The 10,272-nt window shown below is 47.1% G+C and overlaps 1 protein-coding gene across 1 annotated transcript; it reads left to right on the plus strand.

The window, feature by feature from the left end:
• Positions 1-885: 885 nt before the first annotated feature.
• nes (nestin) lies at positions 886-10,272 on the plus strand. Its single transcript, XM_080858405.1, has 4 exons — positions 886-1,923; positions 3,413-3,537; positions 5,010-5,092; positions 5,826-10,272. Exons 1-4 carry the CDS (start codon positions 1,072-1,074, stop codon positions 9,191-9,193), a joined length of 4,428 nt encoding a protein of 1,475 aa, XP_080714531.1. The 5' UTR covers positions 886-1,071; the 3' UTR covers positions 9,194-10,272.

The raw sequence follows: 10,272 nt of genomic DNA on the forward strand, positions 1-10,272 counted from the left end.
TGTAAATTTTAGGATTCAAAACACAGTTATCCTCAGTCACCTCAAACCATTCTAGATATCCAAATGTACATAATTAATGATGTTAATGTTGAATTTGGTTGATTTAGTATATGGAATTAATATATTTGCTAATTTCTTTATTGTTTTTTTTCTTAGCATCTTTCGCTCTTTGGCTATTTACAAAGAATGATTCTATTCCACTTCCTCAGAAGAAAGTAAGACAGTGGGTACCAGTTCCTTCTGTAATTCAGGAAACTCAACACAAGAGGGCGCAGAGAACACAGAGACATACATCATGTAACAATGTGTGTTGTGTGAAGACCAATTAAGTCATTGTTTAACTTTAATAAATATTGTCTCACAATTAGTATTATTAGCTTGGGTATTTATTGATTCATGTTTCAAGTTTGTCTGAATGTGGTCAGAATGATTTTCTTTAGAATCTTAAGAAATCAGGAAAATACCTCAAAGCATCCACAAGGTGGCGTGTTGGGTTTGATATTTAACATTTCTTGTATTGAACTACATGTTACATCTCCCATTCCAGTCTAAACAGTGAAATGGCAACTACGTGGACAAAATACCACACAAAGCAAAGTAAATGAGTTAAAGTAACTATCAATCGAGAATGACAACTAGTATTGCCATCCTTAAAAGCAATGAGAATGCTGCATGAAAGTGCACCGAGGGTATCCCAGCAGCACTGGGAGAGTTAACTCCACAATGACATCACTGCCCTCCCATGCTCTCCATCTCCATCCCCCAGGGGCCCCCTTCCCCCGCCTTCTCACCCCCCCCCCCCCCCTCCAACTTCCCCTCCCCTTTCACTCCATGCTAGAGCGAAAGGAGTGTCTCACTATGGGTCACTCTAGCTGGGGCACTCAACCTCTTGGCATGATCTAACCCTCTCCCCACCGTCCTGCTATAAGACAGACAGATTCGCTCACTGAGAGGAGGTTGACTGGTGCTCTCTCTCTCTCTCTCTCTCTCTCTCTTTCTCTCTCTCTTTCTCACTCCGCTTTCTACATCTCTTCTGTCGGACGGCAGGCACCACCTTTGAACCAAAACACCATGGAGATCCCCGCCATCCGCCCGTCCCAAAGCTACACCTGCCTGGGCCAGGAGAAGCACCAGATGCTGGACCTGAACCGGCGGCTCGAATCCTACCTGGGCCGGGTCAAGCACCTGGAGGAGGAGAACAAGGTCCTGCGCCAGGAGATCCAGACGCTGAGCGGGAGCAGGGAGGGGCAGACGCAGGGGAGGAGAGCCATGGACGGGGCGCTGCATGAGGCCAGGACGGAGCTGGAGTGGGCCTGGAGGGAGAAGGACAAGGTGGAGGTGGAGATGGGGAACCTGTGCGAGGAGTTCCAGAGGGTGGAGCAGCAGAGGCAGAGGGTGGCGGCCGCCCGCGCAGACGCCCAGGGCAGGCTGGCCGAGAGCAGGAAGGAGCTGGAGGAGGAGCGGCGGGCTCAGATCTGGCTGAAGGACTCCGTGGGGCAGCTGGAGAACGAGCTGCTCTTCCAGACGCAGGTCCACCGGGACGACGTCTCGGCTCTGAAGGAGTCGCTGAGCCAGGCCAGGCCCCCCGCGGTGCAGATGGCACCACCGGGCCACACGCACACGCCGCACACCACCCACATCCAGAGCACCGTTCACGACCTGGGCCTGGAGTACTCACAGAGGGCGGCCCAGGCGTGGAGGGAGGCGACGGAGACGTACCAGAAGCAGGTGGAGCGCATGGAGGAGTCCCTGGGCCAGACTAAGGCACGCATGGGCCAGGTCTCACAGGAGAAGAAGGAGAACCAGAGGAAGCTCCAGAGCCTGGCTAAGGACCTGGACACGGCCCGCGCCCAGAAGGACCTGCTGGAGAGGAGAGGGAGCCATCAGAGGGACAGACAGACCCAGGAGATCACTCGACTCCAGGTGAGGAGGATGGATTGATAGATAGATAGATGGATGGATACTTTATTAATCCAGAGGGAAATTTAGGATCATTAAATGGGTTTCAAACGTCACTCGTATTTTCAGGAAGGATACAAATTGAATGTTGGATCAGTGATAAAGATAGCCTGTATGTAAACTGTAGACGCTCAAATCTCAAATAACTGTACAGTTTAAGGCATGTCAAGAACATGTCATGGGAACAAAAACACAGAAAATAATGGAACTATTACTAAGATACACAAACCTAGGTTTAAAGGATTCACTTAGTTTGATATTGAAATCTAGGTAGATTATATAATGGGATAGTGCCTCAAAAGGTTTTTTTTTATTTACTTTAGACTGTTATTCTCTCCAACTGATGGTGAGTAACTACATGTGCACATCTGAATAGTAACAGCCATTGGCCAGTTAGAAAAACTAGTAATCCATCAAGTAGTCTTTCAATTAAAAAAATATATATATTCTAAACTAAATTAATTCACAAGAAGGATAGAAAGGTCCCATTGTAAACATAATCATATCATCATGGGGAATGGTTCAAAATATTCTTTGGAGAAACCATACTACATGCAATGATGACAGGATTTCCTGCCACTGTGCAATAAAATCGGTGATGAATGAGACCCAGAATAACCTCTTGAGTCTAAAAACATTTTCAAGACTCACCAAGTCACATAACGAAAGAATGCAGGTTGAACATCCCTGTAATGCCAAATAAACATGCCTTTGAGGCATCGCATTTCTTAATAAGAGTGATATTTTTGTTTATACTTGTCTTCATTGTCATAAGTATTATAATGTATTTGTCTGTTGATTTCAATAGAGTAAATAATGTATTATAATGGAATATAATGATGTATTTGATAGTTGCTTAAAAATCCCAATCAAATTGAGAATGTGTGTATGGAGCCAGTGATCTGCTGAGAGCTAACAGCTGGCTGTCTGTGGGAGCAGGCTGTACTTGCCTTGCTGAGTTCACATAAGGTCAGGAGGGGTTGTGTGTGTGTGTGTGTGTGTGGGGGGGGCGGGACGGAGAAGACAACAGTGACAGTCAAAGCAGAATCTCACTCAGTGACAGAAAATGTGTAATAATTTCACTCTATTTCCATTCAATTGTATTAAACATTTTCATTTTTTGAAGTTTTGCTAATTAAAACTGACCGGCTGACATGGTCGTAATCAGAGTGAGAAGTGATGTTATGTCCATGAAACTCTCAGCATGACTCTAAGCAAGCTTTTGCCTTCAGTTGAAAAAGTTGGGAATTATATTCGCCAAATGAAAAGTCGCTCAGCAGAGCCAATATAGACATGGCTTTTAGAACTGATCTCAGGTCTGTGTGAGGTCAGTCAAAGATTAGCACTGAGGGTCGTCCTCGGCAACGGTGAATCACAGAGCTGAATCACTTTCCATTTCATGCTGGTCTATATGGGTTAACCCTAACTCTGCCATTTGGCCTCTGTGTCTCAGACCATTGTGGAGGCTCTGGAGGAAGAGAAGGAAAGGCTCGGGGTGCAGATTGATGACCTCATCATTGAGAGCCAGAACCTGCTGCAGCTGAAGATGTCTTTGGGGCTGGAGGTTGCCACTTACAGGTGCCTTTTTCTTCTTCTTGTATTTTATCTTTCAATGTGAACTTCTTTTCTCAACAGTGTATCAAAGAAAACTTTTTGAACATGTGAATTTTACACTCAAACGGAAACACAAAACAAAAGATAATTAGTTACTCAAAATGTCCATCCTTGTCATTCACCTGCCACACGGTATCATTTAGTTTTACCCTACCATTGATGAGCTACTCAACTCTGTCACGCATGCAGCTCTCCACTGCTCCATTGAGAGGCTGTCCGAAAGATAGATTGGTCTGAAAGATTGGGGAGGAACAGTCTGGGTTGCCGTAGCGATAGTGGGTCAGTGCCCTTGGAAGAGGGGGTCTCAGCTTTCGGGATTGAGGGGTAACTTTAGATCAGTGCCTGCCTCCAGCAGTCTCCCCTCCAGCATTGACCCTGGTGCATCTGCATGTGTATGTAAGTGTGTGTGTGTGTGTGTGTGTGTGTGTGTGTGTGTGTGTGTGTGTGTGTGTGTGTGTGTGTGTGTGTGTGGCATTGACCCTGGTGCATCTGCAGCCCACACCACCAGCCCGGGAGCTCTGGGAGTCTAGTGTGACGGGGGGGGGGGATGGAAGTCGAGTCTCGCCGTCTCTCGCTCAGTCTGCAGTCTCTGCATCCCCCGCTGTGCTGATAAAAGTTTACCTCGTTTCGTATCGCTCCTGTAAGGAGAAAAGGAGATTTCATGCAACACTTCTTGAAATCACTGCGTTGATGAGATTTCATCCTACACTGTGTGGAGGCTTGTCTGCCTGTATGTCTGTGTGACTGTGTGTTGGTGTGTCTGTGTGTTGGTGTGTTGGAATGGGAGTCTCTGTGCCTGTATGTTTGTTTCACTGTGTGTGTGTGTGTGTGTGTGTGTGTGTGTGTGTGTGTGTGTGTGTGTGTGTGTGTGTTTGTGTGTGTGTGTATGTATGTGTTGGAATGTGCCGAATGGGGATGTAACATCTGTGCATCAGTTGTAAGTGTTGCTTGCTGCTACTTCAACCCGACAGCAGGTGTGAGTATGTATGCAGAGAAGGGTGTTTGTGGCAATGTGTGTGTATGTGTCGCAATGTGTGTGTTTGTGTGTGAGCATTTCAGTGAAAGGCCAAGCAGACGGTAACTCATATAAAAGAAAGGCAGTTGCTTTGGCCTGCGTGCTGCAGATGGTCTGACAATGACAGAAGTGTCACCCTATTTCCATAACAAGAGTGTGCAGCTTACCCTCTTGTCCAAGTGCAACAAAAAGCAGAGCCCTCCCCTCACCCGCGCTCACACTGTGCATCTGACTACATGCTGGACATTCTGTCTTCTACCAGGGAAATTCCTCTTCCTTTTTGTGTGATGTTATGACTGAGATTAAAATTGTTTCGCGAATAAATAACTTTAATTAAATCTTAGTTTTGTAATCTACTTTTGTCAATGACCACAGACTCCAAAAATGAATGTCTGTCTGATTTGTTTTGTGTATTTTCCAGAACTTTAATGGATGGTGAGAGCCTCCGAGTCAACGACCAGTCCAGAAATAAACACACCATCCAGACATCCGTCTCCTCCGCAGGTATTTAAAAAAATAAATCTTTTGAAATCTTTTTCTTTTTTCAAAACATGTTTGCTAAACACACCAGACATCTTTTAAAGCATTTAATTGAATCTCGTGTTGGAAGAATCAGCTCTGCATCCTCCTGCACCTTTTCATTCTAACCGTGCTGAATAATTTACTTCAGACTGGCTCTGCGGGGACCTAGACCCATAACCTCATTATGGACTAATGGGTGAGGGAGGTATATAAGCTAACTGCACATTAAACCTTGAAACTCAAGCTGCCCAACTCAGTCCCCATAGGTCAGTGGACCGATCCCTCTGCCTCTCAGTAACATAAACTAGAGCACAGGAAATGATGATCAATACGGGCTCCATTACTGCAAGTGCCTGAGCCTGAGGAGCGGGTATCCTGATAAGACCTTCGGGAACGGGGTCCTGGGGTTCTGTCTGGCTGATTTCAGAGGAGACATTCGATTGGCTGGCTGATTTCAGAGGAGACATTCGATTGGCTCTAGAGGGTTTCCTGTTATAGATGGCAAGGTTTTATTGTGGGGCAGGAAATGGGCAGATATCCTGAGCGTCATCACTAGTGAAGTAGGGCTGGAGGTCAAAGTGTAGAGATCTATGAAATCGAACCGCCATTCTTAGCTGATCTCTAGTTTCCTGGAGTGAATGTCTAGTAACGCACAGTCAAACTAACCAGTTTCCGAACATAAACTGCTTTAACACTCTTTTTTTGTTATCCACAGATGGATTCCCAAACCTTCGAGAGCGAAAGCAAACCCTTCAAAGAACACACTTCTCTAGTCACACAAGCAGAGCCTCCAGCACAGCCATGAGATCAAGTCTCCAGCCTAAACCACTGCTGACGTCCACCACACCTCTCTCTGTCCCAAAGCACATTTCTCCTGCTTCCCCTGAGCATTCCCAGGCTGCGCAATGGGAGCAGGTGACTGGGCCGGAACACGGGTCCATGCCCTCCACAGCCGACTCACTGAACGGGAAGGAATCTGTGGATCACTTCAGGCCTGAGGAAGTTTACGAGGAGGTGACGCATGCATCAGCTTTCTCTACTGCCTCAGCCACATCAAACGCCCGACTCACAGAAGAGTCCTACAAGGGGGAGGACAAGACGGGGGCAGAAGAACAGCAGGTAGCCTCTGCCATGCTTGTTACAGAAGGCAGCGTTGTTATGTGTGATGAGATGGTTCACTCTACGTCGGCTGCCTATGGCAGTGGTGTGCTGCAGGACTTCAGTGCACAGAGAGTGGACGTGCACCGCACATCAGAAGCAACTGATCTGAATACTGTTGAAATAGGCGACCCGGAAGGTGACAAGACAGATGATTTCTCTGAGTGGATCCAGTCGCCGCCTCCCGTGCTTGAACATAAACTCGTCAGGGCGGAGACGGATCGAGTGACAGGTGTGGAGACGACCGAGAGGATGGAGGAATGGCCAGATGTTTCCGGATCGGACCGAGTCAGTGAGTCTGATGTGAAGAAAGACATTACTGACCTGCCCATTGAAGCTACGGATCATGTTGAGACGATAAGCAATGGTGTGGCAGATCTAGAGGAAAAGAATGTCTTCTTTGACTCAGAGAGAGAGACGGACACGAGTCATGCTCAGTCGGCAGAGAACATGGTGGATGAAAGTGACAGAATAAATGCATTGGAATGTAGGGAACAGAAAACAGAGAATGTATGTGAAGAAGGTCATCATGATAATGACTTTTCACAGAAAGATGGTGTGATTCAGGAGGAAAAAGTTGAAGATGAACTGAGGGGGTTTGAGGAAGAGAAAGATATAATGTTTACTGGTGAAATGATGGAGGAAATCATAGAAGAGGAATGTGCAGGCACAGTACAATACCTATCAAGAGAAAGAGACTTGGAGGAGGAGGATGTACTTTCTATCCCACATCACAATTCCAGCATGGATTTTGAAGTCGATGTGTTGCCTACATATCACGAACGGGAACAAACTAACTATAGCGAAGAACACCCAGATCTACGTGAAGACGGCTACAATGAGAGGGAAGAGACGGAGGAGAAGAAGGACTACAGTGATGCAGAGGAGAAGGAGGAGCGAGAGGAGCGAGAGGAGCAGGACGACTCTCCAAACGTGTCCATGTCGTGGAGGACAGACCCTGGGGACCTGGACAGTTACGGACTGGACAACACGCTCGCGGACACCCGACCCCTAATCCGGTACGAGAGCGACGACACCGACGTGAACACCCAGGCCTCCCACATGAGCGGGAGCGATTCCAGCGACAGCGAAGATGACCGGGAGGCGGGGACGGGACACCGGGGCGTCACCAAGTCCAAAAGGTTTGACACCATGGAGGACCTGTCTGAGGAGCCAGAGGTGGAGGCCATGGGTAAGATGGCACTCAGTGAACCCCCCCATTCAGAAACCCACTACACCACTCTCCAAGAAGAGTATGGGGATGAGGAAAGCGAGAGCCTGACGGTTGACACAACGAGTAGGCTGGATGAGGAGAGAACCGAAATGGCGGAAGATCATTCAAGGACTGATTATAAAGAGGCGGATAAAGAACTACAAGACTTTGAGGAAACGTGGGAGGATAAGGAGAGGCTGGAGTACACAGACGTGATGCCTGAGGAGCAGACCGAGGGCACCCAAGCAAACATTCTACATGAGGACTTCCCAGAAGAGGCCGCGGAGAGTGCGGTAGGGGATGGGGTGCCCCCTCAAACTGAACAGTTTTTAAATGGAGAAATCGCCACGGAGACTGACAGTCAGGAGAGAGAGACAACTGAAGACCTGCCAAAACCTGAGGACCAGACAACACACCAGTCTTTCGCCTTTGTTGAGCCACTTGCAGTAACTCAAAACATCTTCGGCACCTCACATGAGGCAGAAGAAAAGTCTTCCACCTTTGAGGAGCCACTTGCACTAACTCAAAACATCTTCAGTACATCACATGAGGCAGAAGAAAAGTCTTCCGCCTTTGTTGAGCCACTTGCACTAACTCAAAACATCTTCGGCACCTCACATGAGGCAGAAGAAAAGTCTTCCACCTTAGAGGAGCCACTTGCTCTAACTCAAAACATCTTCAGTACATCACATGAGGCAGAAGAGTTTGAGGCTAACCACTCAGAGGGCAGTTTAACAGAGTTAGAGTCACTTTCACTTTCACTTTCAGAGAGAGGAACAACTCATGCCAGCGAGGACAGCAGGGCCCTCTCGATGCTGACTCACACAGATCTCACAGACAATCTCTCCCTGCCAACCAGCAGTCCGCAGAGCCACCCTCAAGCTGCCAACTCTGATGATGACGGTGGTGAGGATGATGATGAATCCCACTCCTCAGAGGAAGAGTCTCCCAATGCCAGCCCGTGCCCATCTCCTAATGCCTTTGCCAAGCCTCCCAAGGCACGTCCGGCTCTTGAAGAAGCCTCTGAAAATCTCTCTTACGCCACATTTGAAGCGTGTGGTGATGTTCCGCACGGAGCCTTTAAGGGACCCTCGGAGTGTGTCTCAGAGCAAGGATATACCCAGGGGGAAGACTGGGAGGGTTTCAACACCTCCTCCGAAGGCCAAGGTGCAGGTGACCCACAAAAAGCCGCTGAAACCCTCAATCCTTTTTCTCAAGAAGAAAATGACTGGCTATCGAGAGAGACCTGTGCTAAACAATCATCCGAGTGTGTAGACATCTTTCAAGGTGACAACACGGACGAGGCGCCTAAAAGTAACGGGAAAGACAAAAGCCTGCACAGTTTCTTCAGCGGCAACATGGAGGAAGACTTCTGGGGCTCTACCCGACAGATGGCAGCCACCTCCGACGCGGATGAGATCAACCAGAAACAATGCCAGAGTGTCACCTTTCAAGCCAGCCAGAGCCTGAGGTTCGAGCAAGCCTGGGGGTCTGCCGAGGACCATCAGGGAGCCAAAGAAAGTGATGAGAAATCCACCCACTTGTCTAACATGCCTTTATTCGGGATGGAGAAGGAAGGGCATTCCCAGATACACGCCCTGCTGGGAAGAGAGGGAGAGCAGGTCGCAGCAACACAGTTGGACGACTCCATTGATGAGGGTGACTCGTGGTCTTCCGGGGAGGAGTGGAATGATGAGGCAGTAATGGCGTAGCTGAGACCAATTATGTTCATTAAGATAATTTAAAGATAGAAGAGAGAAAAAAAATCATCAAGACTATTTTCTGTTTTAAGTTCTGATATAAATTAAAAAGTATGATTTCAAAATGTTAAAAGTACCCTCAAGAAGACGAGAGACATCAGCCACTGATCTACAACCCATGTTTGTGTCTCAGACTTTACATGAACCACAAACCTTACATGTACAGTACATTAATCACCCACATGATTTCTGCAATTGGAATCTGATGACACCACAGTGTGGTTTTAATTGTCTAAGACTGTACGAAAGGCCCATCAAAGCTACAGTCCTTTGTTAGACACACGCTCACAGACACACACTCCCTCCTCACAGTAGGTCAGTGAGATCACTATAAAGCCCATGAGGCATTGAAGAACAGCTCAAGAGCTTAGTGCACATGCAATATGCCATAACATGAATTGGGTATAAATACAGGGTGTACATACATGACAAAGCCATCATCCCTTCCTAAATGGAATTGGAACGTGAATAACATTGACTGATAATTATGTTAATGCAATGCACAAAGAGGTACTTTTTGCAACCCAAGAAAGTGTGACGCAAGGCACACAGAGTGAGTGCATGCGTGACTGATGTAATGTCTTTATTATACCACAGGGAAGACCATGAGAATCACCCCCCAACACAGTCTCTCCACACAATTAAATCCAAACATCAGAGCCATATTGGGTTAATATGAACCAGAAATATGTTAAGCCCCTTATTATTACCTCCAGCAAGGAGGTTATGCGATCGGGTCCGTTCATTTATTTGTCCGTCTGTCTGTTTGTCTGTCTGTCTGTGGACAACATTTCTCAGAAACTACTGGGCGGATCTTTCTGAAATTTTCTGGATTCTGGATCCGGATTTGTGTACCTCCTTGCTGGAGGTCAGAAATCTCGGATTGCTCTTGTCTATATGTATTTTTGTTTTTTAATTAGGCCTACTCATTTTCAGCATATGGTAACATTTCATTGCTGTGCTGCTGCCGCACCCATAATGATGAGTTATTTGACCTGAACTATCTGACAAATAAACTAATTGGCACAGAT

The sequence above is a fragment of the Sprattus sprattus genome (assembly GCF_963457725.1).
Source record: "Sprattus sprattus genome assembly, chromosome: 19".
NCBI classification, from domain to species: Eukaryota; Metazoa; Chordata; class Actinopteri; order Clupeiformes; family Clupeidae; genus Sprattus; species Sprattus sprattus.

Excerpts from the sequence above, each read along its gene's own strand:
- nes (XM_080858405.1), top strand. The coding sequence starts at position 1,072 with ATGGAGATCCCCGCCATCCGCCCGTCCCAAAGCTACACCTGCCTGGGC. Across the intron at positions 1,924-3,412 it reads AGGAGATCACTCGACTCCAG|ACCATTGTGGAGGCTCTGGA; the intron begins GTGAGGAGGATG and ends TCTGTGTCTCAG. Across the intron at positions 3,538-5,009 it reads CTGGAGGTTGCCACTTACAG|AACTTTAATGGATGGTGAGA; the intron begins GTGCCTTTTTCT and ends TGTATTTTCCAG.